The 17404-nt window shown below is 49.2% G+C and overlaps 1 protein-coding gene across 1 annotated transcript; it reads right to left on the bottom strand.

The window, feature by feature from the left end:
• Positions 1-165: 165 nt before the first annotated feature.
• Positions 166-17338, bottom strand: LOC112225915 (TANK-binding kinase 1-binding protein 1). The gene is made up of 11 exons (XM_024390050.2): positions 17223-17338; positions 10063-10319; positions 9059-9187; positions 8676-8780; positions 4551-4701; positions 4257-4459; positions 3992-4053; positions 3667-3776; positions 2895-3382; positions 1913-2170; positions 166-1736 (listed from the first exon to the last, which is right to left on the bottom strand). The coding sequence occupies exons 2-11, from the start codon at positions 10294-10296 to the stop codon at positions 1608-1610; spliced, it is 1869 nt and encodes a 622-aa protein (XP_024245818.1). The 5' UTR covers positions 10297-10319; positions 17223-17338; the 3' UTR covers positions 166-1607.
• Positions 17339-17404: the final 66 nt, after the last annotated feature.

The raw sequence follows: 17404 nt of genomic DNA, 5'->3' as shown, positions 1-17404 counted from the left end.
ATAATCTATTTTACTATTGCCCAATGCAGGGAATGTAAAATGCCTATAGATCGATATTCAACATATTCCCCTATGAGTTTACGTCTATAATGACTTGAATGTGGAACCCATGTGGAACTCAGTCCAACCAGTTGCTGTTTAACAAACCAGTCATTGAAGGCTGAGTTAAGCTAAGGTTCAACCAGGTATACCACTGTTTTTTTATTATTTGCGTTACAGAAATCCCGAAAGATGACTATAAAGAGAGAACTAAGCCTCCATGATTCTACGGAAGGGGAAGGGGGAAAAAAAGATTTGCAAAAGGAATACTGTAGTGTCTTGGAATTCAATGTGAACACATGGGTTCATTCCATTTTCAAATGTCGTTCCTTCAGCTCTGATTCCACTCCTGTATCTCAGTACTGTTCCGTCTCATTGGCAGAGTCTCTTGGTCTTCCTCTAGAAGCGATCCAGCATTTAATTTATTTTATTTTATTGTGGTTGATTGCAGTGTTACCTTCTATGGTATCTATACTAATGGCATTGTCTTTCGACGGGTGGCGTCACTCTTGCGCGACACTTGTCCCTCAACTGATAAGTACCAAAAGATCTGAGGTAAGACAATGTACTGATGGTAGATCCCCATCCAGTGTCTTTGGATCATATTGATTGCTGTGCAAATTTCCGAATTGGCTGAGTTGAGAAATCAGCTGATGTTCTGGTAATTGTGTTGTGTATCTGTCAAATTCCTGTCCGGTAGGTTTTAAATGTGTTGCTGTGAATTGTGTTAACAACCTGTAGGCAAGTACCGGAGATGACTGCAAATAAAGTGTCCGTATTCTGAGATTCACAAATCATCCACGGAGAACATCAGCCTGGAATCACTGTACAGCGCCTACAAACCAGAACATCTTCAGACTGTTATTTGCCCTAGTTTTAATCACTGTGGTACAATATCATAAATCCCTGAATGTCAATATATATATAAAGGAGTTTCTTACGAGGTACCTATAGTGGGCCCTCCTATCACTGTTTTAGGGCCCTCGACACACTGCCATAGCTCAACTATTTCTAGCTATTATCACCGACCCCTCTGTCACCCTTAACTTCATTACATTTTACAGAGACACGTGAGATGTTTTAAAGATTGTTCTTGAATCTCCGCGAAAACTATTCAAGTTCCATTAGAACTAAATTGTAAAAAGTGCTGTGTACCTCTGTTTATGAATATGCCCTTAAAGTCTGGGTGACGAGTTCATTCTGGTTTGACAGTGTAAACTTTGTGATAAAAGCATGTAGTTGGGCTGTGACCCATTATTGATGGGTTTTAAAAACCGTGTGAGGTAACCATGTCAAAGACCATACCTGATAACATGGGAGAGAGGGGGAGCATTCAGAAACAGCACTGGCCCTTGTTATAGCCCTAAACTAACATGGTCAAATACAGAGGTTAGGAAACTTTCCGGTTTAGAAAACGACTAGTATCACATCTAAATGTAGATGGATGATTCAGTGGATGCAGTCTGCCCTAGAGTGTCATATTGCAAAGGGGATCTGCAATGGATTTTCCTGATCATGGTTTAGGTTAGAATTTGGCAGGGTAAGTTGATCTGTGTCTTGGGGGGGGTTTAGATCTTGCTGTTCTCCAGGTGCGTGTCGATGTGTTTGATGAGGGCGTCGTCGGGGTAACCAGTGGGGAAGGTCAGCTGACACAGAGGGCAGCTCCGGGCATCGTTCTCCTCCGTCTCCATCCACAACTGCAGGCAGCCAATCACAAAACTGCGTAAACAGCTCAACTCGAAGGTAAACACTAAATGTACTCATTGTAATGACTAAAATAACCAGTTTTCTATTTGCATGTCACGTAAGGAAGCTCTTATTACTGCTATTGGGATACACTACTGAGCTCTGAACTCGAGCAGCAACAACTCACATTGATGGAGGGCCAGGACTGGGCGTGGTCTGCGTTCAGGTACCCTGGAAGGTGGCAGGCGAGGGTAGCCGGATCCTTTAGGGCCAAGAAGGAAGGGCAGGGAGGGGGTTCCCGTGAGCTTACCCCCATGGCCCCCAGTGTCCTGGGAGGACTGGAGACCGGGGATGGGCACCTCCACTCCTCATCGTCAGACGACTGGGGCGGGGTGACCTGTGGGGTGGGGGCCGGGGGTTCCTTCAGACGACAGAAGTGACGCCCCTGGATGGAATAGGGAGTAACATTGTTATTTTAATGTTTTACAATGTTATTCCCTAAGAAAACTGTCATTAAAACGGGTGGTGGTGGTGCGGTTAACCTTATTTTTATACATTTATCTTAAAATAAATACACTACCGTTCAAAAGTTCAGGGTCACTTAGACATTTCCTTGTTTTTGAAAGAAAAGCACTTTTTTTGTCCATTTTAAAATAACATCAAATTGATCAGAAATACATTGTAGACATAAATGACTATTGTAGCTGGAAACGGCAGATTTGTAATGGAATATCTACATAGGTCGATTGTCAGCATTCCTCACTCCTGTGTTCCTATGGCATATTGTTAGCTAATCCAAGTTTATAATTTTAAAAGGCTAATTGATCATTAGAAAACCCTTATGCAATTATTAACAGTTTTAGCTGTGCTAACATAATTGCAAAAGGGTTTTCTAATGATCAATTCGCTAATCCAAGATTATCATTTTATTTTAAGACTAACACAACGTGCCATTGAAACACAGGAGTGATGGTTGCTGATAATGGGCTTCTGTACACCTACATAGGTATTCCATAAAAAATCTGCACTTTCCAGCTACAATAGTAATTTACATTTATTCTGTATTTTATATTTCAATGGACAAAAAATGCTTTTCATTCAAAAACAAGGACATTTCTAAGTGACCCCAAGCTTTTGAATGGTAGTGTAAATACAAATATGGTGTGTACCTCTGCAGCTAGAGGGAAGCCCAGCTCCAGGGCATGGTGGTGGGGGCTACTGCTCAGGCTGCTGCCACCACCTCCTCCCCCTCCACCAGCACCTACAGCTCCACGGGCCGAGGCCGGCCGGGGAAGCCCCACCAGGGAAATCCTGGGCGGGCGGGAATAAGCCCCAGACTCCCCCATGTTCTTGGGCTTGGGCAGTGTGGAGACTGAGTCACGGAGCAGCCTGGGGGGGGGCCTCTGGTGGGCAGACGAGTCTGCCACCTCCGAGTAGCTGCGGCGCCCCTGGAAGCGGGCACGCAGCCGTTGGCTGGTTGGCCGGCAGGAGTAGGAGGCTGGGCCGGTGGGGGAGTAAGAGAGGCCAGTTGGGGAGTAGGATGCAGGGCCAGAAGGGGGTGAGGAAGGTGAGAGGGGAGGAGAGGGGTGGAGGCGGTCTGGGGAGGGGCGTTGGGAGGCCGGGGAGCGACGCTGGGGGGCTGGGGAGTGTCTCAGGACTGGAGGAGAGAGAATGGGATGGTTATTATAGTCCATTGCTACCTCTGTAGCCCAACTGATAGAGTATGGAGCTTGCAACACCAGGATAGTGGGTTCAATTCCCGGGACCACCAGTACGTAAAACGTATGCACACGTGACTAAGTCACTTTGGGTAAACGCATCCACTAAATCGCATTTATTGTTATTACATTAGTGTCCTTATTGGCACCCTCATTGGTCATTTTTGCAATTATACTCCATTCAACATCAATATGGAGAACAATTTTTGTGTTTTCTACTAACCCATCTGCTCGTGGGATGCCTTCCTGAGGATCTCAGTCTGTTTGACAGCCAGACCTCTCACACGCACCAGCTCCTCTGTCAGCTCAGTGTAGGCCAACGCCAGGTTCACCCTGCAAAGGAGGGACAATAGTTGATCATCTCTCAATGTTAGGACTGCGTCCAAAATGGCACCCTATTCCATAAATAGGCCACCACACCCTATGTGGCCCTTGTCAAATGTAGTGCACTAAATAGGGAATAGTGTTCCATTTTGGGTCACCGACTTGGTTATTCTATTGACAATAGCTACATGGCCGGAGTATTAGATGGGGCAGCTGTCGCTCACTGTTCATCTCCTGCCTTCTTTATCCATTCCATGTCACAGTGCTCACAGGGTGTGGTCACCTCCTGCTGGACAGAGACAGATGTGTGTCAGTGGAGGCTGTTGAGCGGAGGATGGCTCATAATAATGGACTGAAACGGAGCAAACGTAATGGAAACCATGTGTTTGATGCATTTGATACCATTCCACTGTCTCCGCTCCAGCCATTACCAAGAGACCGTCCTCCCCTAGTAAGGTCCCACCAGCCTCCTGTGTGTCACTATCTGACCTGTCTCTGTACATTCTGCTGCAGCTGTCTGATCTCTGCCTGCAGCCTCTGTAGCTCCTCCTTCATCTCCTTCTCTCTCTGACACGCACCCTGGGCCTGCTGCTGTGCCCCTTCTAGCTCCGCCTCCAACCGCTGCAGCTTCAGGTCGGACACGGCGTCCAGACTACGAGAGCTCTGCAGGGTCGGACCCCGCCCGTTCCGCTCTGTAGCACACATCCAGGCACAGTAAGAAACATACACACCCGCACTCACTCAAACATACATACATACATACACACACACACACACACTCACCGCGAGGCACGTCCAGACTGGTGTGTAGCTGTAGGTAATGAATGTTCTTGCTGTGCAGCTGAGCACTGAGTTTCTGCAGGGACCCCTCCCTCTGCCTCAGAGCTGACTCCAGACCACAGATACGCTCCATATGCTGTTCTGCTAGTGTTGTCTGATAGAGAGCATACACACGTGAATGCACATTTTCTACACACACGCGCGGGTGTACACACACCCACACACACACGCGGGTGTAGGGTGTACACGCACGCGCGGGTGTAGGGTGTACACGCACGCGCGGGTGTAGGGTGTACACGCACGCGCGGGTGTAGGGTGTACACGCACGCGCGGGTGTAGGGTGTACACGCACGCGCGGGTGTAGGGTGTACACACACACGCAGGGGTGTACACGCGCGGGTGTAGGGGTGTACACGGGTGTACACACGCGCGCGGGTGTAGGGTGTACACGCGCGGGTGTAGGGTGTGCGGGTGTAGGGTGTACACACGCGCGGGTGTAGGGGTGTACACGCGCGCACGGGTGCGCGGGTGTAGGGTGTACACACGCGCGGGTGTAGGGTGCACACACGCGGGTGTAGGGGTGTACACGCGCACGCGGGTGTAGGGTGTACACACACACGCACGCGGGTGGTGTACGCGCGGGTGTGTACACACACGCACACGCGCGCGGGTGTAGGGTGTACAGGGTGTACACACACGCACGCGCGGGTGTAGGGTGTACACACGCACGCGCGGGTGTAGGGTGTACACGCGCGCGGGTGTAGGGGTACACACGCGCGCGGGTGTACGCACGCGCGCGGGTGTAGGGTGTACACACGCACGCGGGTGTAGGGTGTAGGGTGTACACACACGCACGCGCGGGTGTAGGGGGTGTACACACGCACGCGCGGGTGTAGGGTGTACACACGCGGGTGTAGGGTGTACACACGCGCGTACACGCGCGGGTGTAGGGGGTACACGCGCGGGTGTAGGGTGTACACGCACGCGCGGGTGTAGGGTGTGCACGCACGCGCGGGTGTAGGGTGTAGGGTGTACACACACGCACGCGCGGGTGTAGGGTGTACACACACACGCACGCGCGGGTGTAGGGTGTGCACACACACGCACGCGCGGGTGTAGGGTGTACACGCACGCGCGGGTGTAGGGTGTACACGCACGCGCGGGTGTAGGGTGTACACGCACGCGCGGGTGTAGGGGTGTACACGCACGCGCGGGTGTAGGGTGTACACACACGCACGCGCGGGTGTAGGGTGTACACACAGGGTGCAGGGGTGTACACGCGCGGGTGTGGGGTGTGCGGGTGTACGTGCACGCGCGCGGGTGTAGGGTGTACACACACGCACGCGCGCGGGTGTAGGGTGTGCACGCGCGGGTGTAGGGTGTACACACACGCACGCAGGTGTAGGGTGTGCACACACACACGCACGCGCAGGTGTAGGGTGTACACACACACGCACGCGCAGGTGTAGGGGTGTACACACACGCACGCGCAGGTGTAGGGTGTGCACACACGCACGCGCAGGTGTAGGGGTGTGCACACACGCACGCGCAGGTGTAGGGTGTACACACACGCACGCGCAGGTGTAGGGTGTACACACACGCACGCGCGGGTGTAGGGTGTACACACACACGCACGCGCGGGTGTAGGGTGCACACACACGCACGCGCGGGTGTAGGGTGTACACACACGCACGCGCGGGTGTAGGGTGTACACACACGCACGCGCGGGTGTAGGGTGTACACACACGCACGCGCGGGTGTAGGGTGTACACACACGCACGCGCGGGTGTAGGGTGTACACACACGCACGCGCGGGTGTAGGGTGTACACACGCACACGCACGCGTGCACACGCACACACACGCACGCGTACACACGCACACACACGCACGCGTACACACGCACACACACGCACGCGTACACACGCACACACACACGCACGCGTGCACACGCACACACACACGCACGCGTACACACGCACACCCACGCACGCACGCGGGTGGGTGTGCACGCACACCCACGCACGCGCGGGTGTACACACACACACACGGCGGGTGTACACACACACGCACGTGTAGGGTGTACACACACACACGCCGGGTGCGGGTGTGCACACACACACGCACGCGCGGGTGTAGGGTGTGCACACACGCACGCACGCACGCGTAGGGTGTACACACACACACACACGCACGCGCGGGTGTAGGGGTGTGCACACACACACACGCACGCGCGGGTGTACACACACACACGCACGCACGCGGGTGTACACACACACGCACGCACGCGCGGGTGTAGGGTACACACACACACGCACGCGCGGGTGTACACACACACACACACGCACGCGCGGGTGTAGGGTGTACACACACACACACACGCACACACGCACGCACGCGCGGGTGTAGGGTGTACACACGCACGCACACGCGGGTGTAGGGTGTACACGCACGCACACGCGGGTGCACGGGCGCACACACACGCACGCGCGGGTGCGGGTGTACACACGCACGCACGCACGGCGGGTGTACACACACACACACACACACACACACGGGTGTAGACACACACACACACACGGGTGTAGACACACACACACACACGGGTGGGGTGTACACACACACACACACGGGTGGGGTGTACACACACACACACGGGGGGGTGTACACACACACACACACGGGGTGTACACACACACACACACACACACACACACACACACACACGGGGGTACACACACACACACACACGGGGGTACACACACACACACACACACACGGGGTACACACACACACACACACACACACACACACACACACACGGGGTACACACACACACACACACACACACACGGGTACACACACACACACACACACACACGGGTACACACACACACACACACACACACGGGTGTACACACACACACACACACGGGGGTGTACACACACACACACACACACACGGGTGTACACACACACACACACACACACACGGGGTGTACACACACACACACACACGGGGGTGTACACACACACACACACACACGGGGTGTACACACACACACACACACGGGGTGTACACACACACACACACACGGGGGTGTACACACACACACACGGGGGTGTACACACACACACACACACACACGGGGGTACACACACACACACACACGGGGGGTGTACACACACACACACGGGGGGGTGTACACACACACACGGGGTGTACACACACACACACACACACACACACACACACGGGGGTGTACACACACACACACACACACACACGGGGTGTACACACACACACACACACACACACACACACACACACGGGGGTGTACACACACACACACACACACACAGGGGGTGTACACACACACACACACATGGGGGTGTACACACACACACACACACACACGGGGGTGTACACACACACACACACACGGGGTGTACACACACACACACGGGGGTGTACACACACAACACACACGGGGTGTACACACACGGGGGGTGTACACACACACGGGGGTGTACACACACACACACGGGGTGTACACACACACACACACATGGGTGTGTACACACACACACACACGGGTGTGTACACACACACACACACGGGTGTGCACACACACACACACACACCCGGGTGTGTACACACACACACACACACACACGGGGGTGTACACACACACACACGGGTGTGTACACACACACACGGGTGTGTACACACACACACGGGTGTATACACACACACACGGATGTAGGGTGTGTATACACACACACACGGGTGTAGGGTGTGTATACACACACACACGGGTGTAGGGTGTGTATACACACACACACGGGTGTAGGGTGTGTATACACACACACACGGGTGTAGGGTGTGTATACACACACACACGGGTGTAGGGTGTGTACAGGTAGCGGAACAATCTCTCTCACACACACCTCTGAGGCACATTGCTGATAGAAAACTGATGGTCAAAAATAGTGTTTGCATTAATTTGTATGTAAAGGATTGGATTTTATTACAATGCCTTAGCCCATAATACTGTCCCCTCCCCCATCACTCTACCAGTACTACTCATGGTGTCCAGAAGGGGACACTGTTTCCCACTGTTTCTCACCATCTTGTCCAGGTCTCTCTGAACGTTACTCTTCTCCATGTGGATCTTCTCATAGGCCTGAATCACATCCTCCAGCCTCTCCTCTCGCTCTTTACTCTTCTGGAGCTGAGGGAAAGGTGGACATTTTCAAAGGGAAAAGTGTAGGAGAAAGAAAAATGTGTTCGATGTGCAGTTCCTTCCACCCCTCCCCCTCCTTTCTCCTCTACTCCCTCTTTTCCTACCTCTCCCTCCCCCTCTTAACTCTTACCACCCTCCCTTCTCTTGTCTCCTCCCTCTCCCCTCTTCTCTCCCTTCTTCTCTCCCTTCTCTCTTCTCTCCCTCTTCAAGCTCATCTCTCTTCTGTCTCCTTCATCTCCCCTCCTCTCTCTTCCTCCATGTCTTACCTCCTGTGTGAGGGAGTTGACTCTCTGTTGCAGGTTGGTGGTCTCTGACTGCAGTAGGCTGGTCTCCTTGGGTTCACAGGAGCAGCACTGTAGGGTCCTCTCCTCCTCAAACTCACTGATCATAGGGAACTGAAGGAGAGAAGAGGAACAAGAGAAGGACAGAGGAGGCAAATGAGATGAGTAGGTGAGAAAGAAAGGAGATCAAAGGAAGACGGTGAGAATAGGACAAGGTGTGTCACAGCCCAAAACATAGGAGATGGAAAAAGCAAAAGTAGATGGAGAAAAAAAGAGTACACCAGCGCAGGTCAAGGCCAGATTATCATTATTAGAGGTTAGAAAATAACATAAGCTTTTCCACTGTGAGTTTCAACTGAATAATGGCCTCATTCAGGTACGCCTGATTGTTTCAGTACTTTGAAAATCAACCCTTCCTTCCTCCTCTCCTGGGAGTACACACTGATCTAACGCCGTTGCATAGGCGAAAGCACCGGTTCCATAGAATAGCTTCTACCAATTCAGTCATGTAAAATCAGTGATACCCCTTTTAAAGGGATAGTTTGGGATTTTGGCAATGGAGCTCCAGCTACGTCGCCAGAGTCGGATGCACTCGTGGATACCGTTTGTATGTATCTGCATGCAGTTTGAAGAAAGTTGCTATCTAGCATTTGCACAATTGCTAACTAGCGTTATCACACTTATTAACTAGCATTAGCGCAATGACGAAGCCTATGGAAATAACTAGTCTTTGCTAGGCTAGTTATTATTTTCTTCGTGAAACTACCTCCAACTTCTTTCATTCTGGACTCGGACACATCAAAATGGTATCCAGAGTTAATCTGACTCTGGGGAAGTAGATAAAGGGCCAAAATCCAGAACTATCCCTTTAAGAGGGGACACCTTTTTGACCAGGGCCGTAAGGGCTTCCCTTTAAAGTTGAGCAGTATAAAGGGAATATGGTGCAATTTGGGACGTAGCCTCTGTGATGAACGGATCAGTCAACCTACCTTGACCTCATAGTTCTTCAGCTTCCTCTTGATGCTGCTGTTCTCTCGCTCCAGGCTGGCCAATCGCGTCTTGATGTCATGGTATGCGGCGGCCAGGGCGAAGTGGGAGGGATACATGTCGTCTTGGATGGGTGAGCACGACCAGTTGACCCCCGACCCCAAGCCGCAGCCGTCATCCCTCAGCCCCTCGCCCCCGCCCAGGAGGCCCAGCTCGCCCCCGAAGAGAGACTCCATCGCTTAGGCAGATCAGTGGCTACCTGAGGGGGAACACAGGAAGGAGGTTAAGTCATTAGAGCCAGTCATTCTGTAATACTGACGTTATGAAATGCAATACCCACAGTCAAAGCAGAACAGTCTGTCTGTTTCCTAAATGGGTGTCATTTGGAAACTATTTGGGATTTTTTTACCAGAAAATGCTCTCTTCTTTCCCATTCATGTGGGACTGAGATGTATAGGTGGATCTACACACACACACACACAACAGATTGCGTTGACACATTTCAAGTCTCAAAGTATCCTATAAAACTGGGATTTTGGAGTGAAGAACAATCACTTCAACAACGTCAAACAACACTGTAACTAATGTCAGATGACTTGTAAACAGACCACAGCGCCCTCTAGCATAGAAGGCTAGGATAACCGGAAGGATATCACTTCATAGCAGCATGAAGGGAACAGGGCAGCTGCACCACCCATAAGGCCTCTTCCAGTTCAGTGAACACACACTACGGTCCCCAGGCCTTCCGAGGGAACAGAAGGCCGTGGTCGTTCCGGCGCTAGCCTCTCTCTGCCAGCCACTCTCCTTCTCGCAGCAGGTGGCGCTAACGAGGCTCAAATGGCAGAGCGACGGGCCCTGGCGCAGCTCTGGTGTGAGTGAGAGCCATGGCCGACAGGGCATATAGAGGGGTCGTGTGCCAACCCTGCCCAAGCAGTCTGTCCGCAGTCTAGGTTACACATCGCCTGCTCCATCTGCCACCGTTTAAATCTGGTTGGCTGTTGCCATGAACGTTATACCATCCCACATCCTGAAACATTAAAAAAACACCTTGTGTCTTCGAGTGCTCCCCCTCCCTACTCAGTTGGGAAATCTGGAATACTCAACTAAAGAGATGTATAGATGCGTCATTGGCTGCTGTAGCCTAGATCTAGGCCAAACCAACTGTCACACGTACAGACAGCCATCGCTTGTGTATGTGGAAGGTTTCCCGGTCTGAAACACATTAAGGTGGCCACTGCTGTAACGATAATATATTCAATATCAAAGTATCCATATCGAAAATGTATGTATATTCCCCTGAACTATTTTCCCCTTCCCCTCTCCAAAAACAAATACATAAACAAAACAAATATACATTATGCATACACATAATCATGCTGAAATCCCCTGGCCTGCAAAGGCTGCTGGGCTGAATCATAGTCTGTTAAGCTCAGCTTGGCTCTTATTTTTACAATTACAGGAGACCCGAGAGAGTGGTGCTCTTTTGATGTTGTTTGTTCTGCCAGCTGCATCTCTCAATTTCGGATTCGACATCATTCAACATCTCCGTTGCAGAGGCATGAATAGATACGGAAAAACAGCCCAATGAAAGTAAGGCCCTCCAGCTCAGACTTCACACAGGAATACCACAGTGAACCATGTGTTTCAACGTGCCCTAGAGTCACTTTCTGAGTACCCACATGGTCAACAACCCTCCACTGACATCAATATATACCCCCCCCACTAGAAACCAATCTGGGATCTTATTTTACAATGTCTTTCCCAGCACAATTGCCCCTTCTGGGATGAATAATAACACAAGTTGTATTGGATTGCATTGAAACCATGTTAACAGATATAAACCAGTTGTTTCCCCACCTAACCACCCTTGTCCCTGGAGGTCGGGAACTGCAGCTGCCACAATGCTCCAGGTGGCTGGTGCCGTTCCATCCTGTGTAATGCCCACGAGATTCGCCCGTTGGAGACGAGCCGTTTTTCCAGTTGAAGGGGCAACTCTGCAGTTGCAACATGCATTTTTGAACGTAGGAATCAACGATACACACTCCGTGTACAAAACATTAGGAACACTGGCTCTCACCACGACACAGACTGACCGGGTGAATCCAGGTGGGGTCCAATATTGACGTCACGTGTTAAATCCACTTCATTCAATGTAGATGAAGGGGACGGGTTGAAGAAGGATTTTTCAGCCTTGAGACAAGTAAGACGTGGATTGTGGTATGTGTGCCGTTCAGAGGGTGAATGGGCAAGACGAAAAATATTTAAGTGCCTTTGAACGGGGCACGGTAGGAGGTGCCAGGCACACCGGTTCGAGTGTGTCGGGAACTGCAACGCTGCTGGGCTTTTCCACACTCAACAGTTTCCTGTGTGTATCAAGAATGGTTCACCACCCGAAGGACATCCTGCCAACTTGACACAACTGTGGGAAGCATTGGAGTACACATGGGGTCGGCATCCCTGTTGAACAATTTCGACACCTTGTAGAGTCCACGCCCCGTCGAATTGGAGCTGTTATGAGGGCAAAAGGGGGTGCAACTCAAAATTAGATAGGTGTTCCTAATGTTCTGTCCACTCAGCACAGACCCCTTGATTCTTGAAGAATAGAACTAATAAATGTCTCATGAGCTTAGTTCAACTGTCGTACCCCATTGGAACAGCAATTCTAAATGCGTTTCACTCCAATGTTTTTAAACATGGTAAATGTAAACAAACACTGTATAGCCACAAAACATGGTTAAAACGTTTGCATTTGATAGAAGTTTTGAGTGGTTACATTTCACCAGCCTCATCTTTCAGCCTTTTAACAAACCAGAGGCGGGGGTGCCCACTTTGTCCTTGTTTCAATGGCAGATTGGCCTCTATAGCACAATGTTTATGCAACCAAGCGGCAAACGCTCCCTACCAACCCGCCACTGTTTGAGTCTCTAGCGCATCTTCATCGCCCGAGGGAGGAGACAGCTGGATGGGTGCAAGACGGATGACAACTGGATTAATGAGTTGGTTAGATCTACTGTACACCAGATCTACTGTACAACAGAGCATCACAATAAAGTCTTATGAATGGGGTGTTGTTTGTTCAAGGTTTTTTAATCTGAGGCGGGAGTAAAGAGTTGTTTGTGATATACAGAATATCAAGACACTTGACAGTGTGCGAGTTGCAAAGTTTTAAGTCGGGGATATCCTAACTTTTCTGTGGACCCGTCCCCCATGTACCTGTTTACATTTGTGCCTCTATGCATGTGGATCCATTGAAATATGCACCTCTGCCAATTTTCCTCTTTTCCAAGTCTCCTTTGGTTGCAAATGGTTTTGCATTTCTACCTGGACTGGAGCCTAAAGACAGTTCTACTTCTGCCGAGAAGGGTCGAGCATCTTTCCTTTACTAACACCACACACACACACACACACACACAGTACGCACACACATGCATTTACTAACACCTACACACAAACCCACACATGCATCAACTCACTGACTCACACTGCACACACACATCCTCTCTCTGTTCAGAAAGCAGAGGACAAATTAGCTACAGTGAAACACGAGCTGCTTAGCAAGCCCATTCACCCCAGGGCCAATCAGAACAAGCCCATATGTCAATGTCACATGGCTAATTCATATTTTAATGTTCCGGATATCAGCCAGAATGGATGCCCCGAGCTAACACTAGCTTAGCCCAATGTGCTGTAGAGATTCAATATGCTTCTAAGCTTTGGTTCAGTTTTAGCTTAGCACAATGCTTCTGTAAACCAGCTACTGCAATGGTTTAGCGTCATAGTACGCTTCAGTGCTTCATTTGTTTGTTATATGTAAGTAAGTAGCCTTGCACGAGTGAGCCAGAACGGCTCATAGATGCAGGAGCCTATTTCCAGTTTCTGTAGCGTGAGGAAGCTTGATGTACAAGTACACCCACCGGACAGGACGCTTAGACTATGGCAGGGCCTTACCCTCAATCTCCTTAATGCTGAGTGCCAAGCAGACGCAGAGATCGGGTGCCATTTTTACCTTCTTTCAATCTCAGGGTGGACACTCTGACCACAAGGCCAGTGAGTTGGTCTTCAGGCAGGCCCACACGTAATCCCCAGATGAACGTTGAACTCCGCTCTGGTAAATTGGTCATATCCTTACTGCTTATCTTGTACTCAGGTCAAATACTTGTAAGATGGATGGCTGCATCTATCATAATGGCCACTTCAGTGTAGGCAGAATGACACCGAAGGTTGACACTTAAAAAGGTACAGGACTGGCAGTGGATACTTTAAAGCTGGAGTCCTTCATTTAAACGATAACAAAGCAGTCACCTCTGATTTGGTAATAAACTGATGGATGGCCTGAAGAAATGTAACCACTCTCAAATTCATACACACAGCTAAGGATGCACGTTTTGAGGATATAGAGTGTTGATTTACATTGTTTATAAATGTTGGGAGTAAAACAAGCTTATATTTTGGGTTCTGATGGGTTACGACAGTTGAACTAAGCTCATGAGACAAGTTATAGTCTTCAAGAATCAATGAGTATATAAAATGCATTTATAAGTTTAAAAAAAAAAGAAATAAATGGATGCATCAACTAGCTTTAAAGGCAATTTCCGATTGAGCTAACATCTGCAGCCTTTACCATGAATACAGTCTCTGCGAACGCAGAAACGTTGCCTTTACATTTCTATCGCGCTGTAGCGCACGTCTTCAGCGCTACGGATTGAATCAAGCCCTTAGAATGTGCATGGTCCTGGCAAAGACAAACAAATGGAAGGAAAACAATGTCTTAAGGAATGTAGAGATGGAGCAACAAAAAAAAGGAAAGGGGGAGAGCGAGGAGGAGGATGGCGGGATAGAGGGTGTCCTTGAGGATTGGCACCATCCTATATGTGAAGGGGGAACTGAGGCCAGTACTCGGGGGAGGGGTCAAAAGCTTGAATAGATGTGGCCTATGTGCTTTGTGAGGTGGAGATGAGTAACCTAGTTCTGACAGGACAGAGAGAGAGGGAAGGAGATATATATATTTATATATATCTCTCAGAGCTGTCCCAGTGGGGTGCAGCGAGCCAGAGACCTAATCCACAGCAGCCCTGTGCAGAAAAGCATCTATACGTCAGACACACACCCTGGTGACGTACCGAAAGCCACCAATGGGAAAGGGAAAACAGTTTGACTGGAGTTCTAATCTTTCCCATCAACCTTCATATTACACCAAGCCCCAATTGAATGCTGTGCTCCTAACAAAATAAACCCAATACAATCATACAGCCAAAAGGCACAACAAATAATGTAGCATTATGGCATTGTTGCACATGGCTAGCTGTTGATAACAGGGTGTAAATGGTGGTGGGTGAGGTGTCTCACCTCCACATAATATAGGATAGTAATTCCAAATGGCACCCTTTTCACTATAGTGCACTATTTTGACCAAAAGTAGAAGGGAAGGGAATAGAAGGGAATAGGGTGCTATTTGGAATTCACACCCTTAACCTCTCTTGCAGTAGACCTGGTGGAACATGTTACATAATAGACTACATCATCATCATTATCACTGTCAACAGCCCAAGACCATGCTTCATCATGCCTCAAGTGCTGTACAGGCCTATCTGTACGGTCTTCTCCAGTAATGGATTTGACTTGCACTCTGAAAAGCAATGGGTGACAATGCCTCCAGAAAGCTATAGGTTTGAAAGATCAATGAAGGGGAATGTTCAATATCGCTATGCGCACATGCTTAAATCATCATTGCGGTTGGAATGGAAGGGCTTAGTGGTCTGAGAACAGAAGTTTCCAAATAGCCTACTTGATTTCAGGAGGGACATTAAGTGATAGGCCTTTTAAGCAAGACACCAGACACTTAACCTTGAACGTTTCCATAAACAGCTGTATCAAAATAAATAATTGAAATCCGTCTAATAAGAAAACCAAGACATGACTTTTAGGCAAAACTGATTTCTTACTAAAATAGACTTAAGACGAGTAGCATAACCTTTACTAGTCACATAACTTAAACTGAGTAAAACTCTCATGTCAACACGTCACTCTCCAAAGTACCCCCAGATACAGTTGTTACAGGCTATGCCCCGAAGCGGAATGTCAAGCGTATGGAGATGCTATTCGCTGTTCCTCTCGCTAACAGCCTCTGACTGGTTCGCTGGGTGGTTAATGGCCAGTCAATTACTCACGGTGGCCGGTGAGCCGCGCTTTAGCACCATGCACAGAAGGATCGATTCCTCTGATTTAATGGATTCTGTCTGTTTGTTTCCACAAATGCACGTCCAGCTGTATTTCTTTATGGCACATATACGATGGTCATGGTCTGTCATAGTAGGGACATTTCAACGTTTCAGCAGAACAACTTAGGTCTTTGAAAGACCTACGGATGGTGTTTACATAATTGAACAAAAATGTCAAGCACCATGTTTTGATCAAGGCCATTTTCATTTGAATAAACTTCCGTTGACCTACCTGGTGTATAATGAACTTAGTGACTGTTATCATATAGTGGTGGTTCATAAACATAGTTACCAAGGTAACTTCGTTTTTAGCACGTAGGCTGCGTTTGTATTTAAAAAATATATATTTTTAAGTGAGACAACCATTTTGGTCTGAAGCATTGTCAACATTGAGCATTCAGCACCACTAGCAAGTGAACAGCGCAAGTTTGTCTACGCTGCTAAACCAGTCGGGAACTGTCCAGTGTACGATGATCTCTCAAAGCCACATGCACCAACATTAGGACAATAAAAGAGTTGTGTCAAGACAGTTACCAGAAAACAACAATCAATCACGTGCATGAATATCTCCGCAAGCAACAACCACGTCGTATGCTACGTGTGGTTGTGTAGACGACATGTTTCCTGTGATTACTTACAATAGAGCTTCTATATCGTTTCCCTCCTTGCAGCAAGACACTAGTGGTCGTTGCCATTCTCACTTTGTAGTGCAATCAGTAGCTAACCTAGTCTACAACATGGCTGTATACAGCGACGCAGCTCTCCATCTCTCCCAACGGAAAAAAATGAGCTCGCGCTTTTTCCCTTCTTCCTCATATCGAGCCCTTTTTATATATGTACACAAAACCGTTGCCGTGAGCGTTACTTAACACCTGTTAAATTAAAAAATACTCTACAAAGGCACAACAATAAACACTGTCAAACAAATACCACGATATACTTACGCTTCCTCGTGAGAAACTGAAAAATTCATTGCGAGAAAGGGGGTCAAAACCATTCATTTGCCGTTTACATCTACAATGGTTGGATTGTGGATGCTTGTGACGCCCCCCCCTCAACCCCTCTTTCCACTCCCATTCTGTGATGAACCGAACCGTTTTTACCAATAGAAGACGGTGAAATAGGT

The sequence above is a fragment of the Oncorhynchus tshawytscha genome, linkage group LG27 (genome assembly GCF_018296145.1).
Source record: "Oncorhynchus tshawytscha isolate Ot180627B linkage group LG27, Otsh_v2.0, whole genome shotgun sequence".
Lineage (NCBI taxonomy): Eukaryota > Metazoa > Chordata > Actinopteri > Salmoniformes > Salmonidae > Oncorhynchus > Oncorhynchus tshawytscha.
This window is presented reverse-complemented; position numbering and strand designations above follow the sequence as displayed.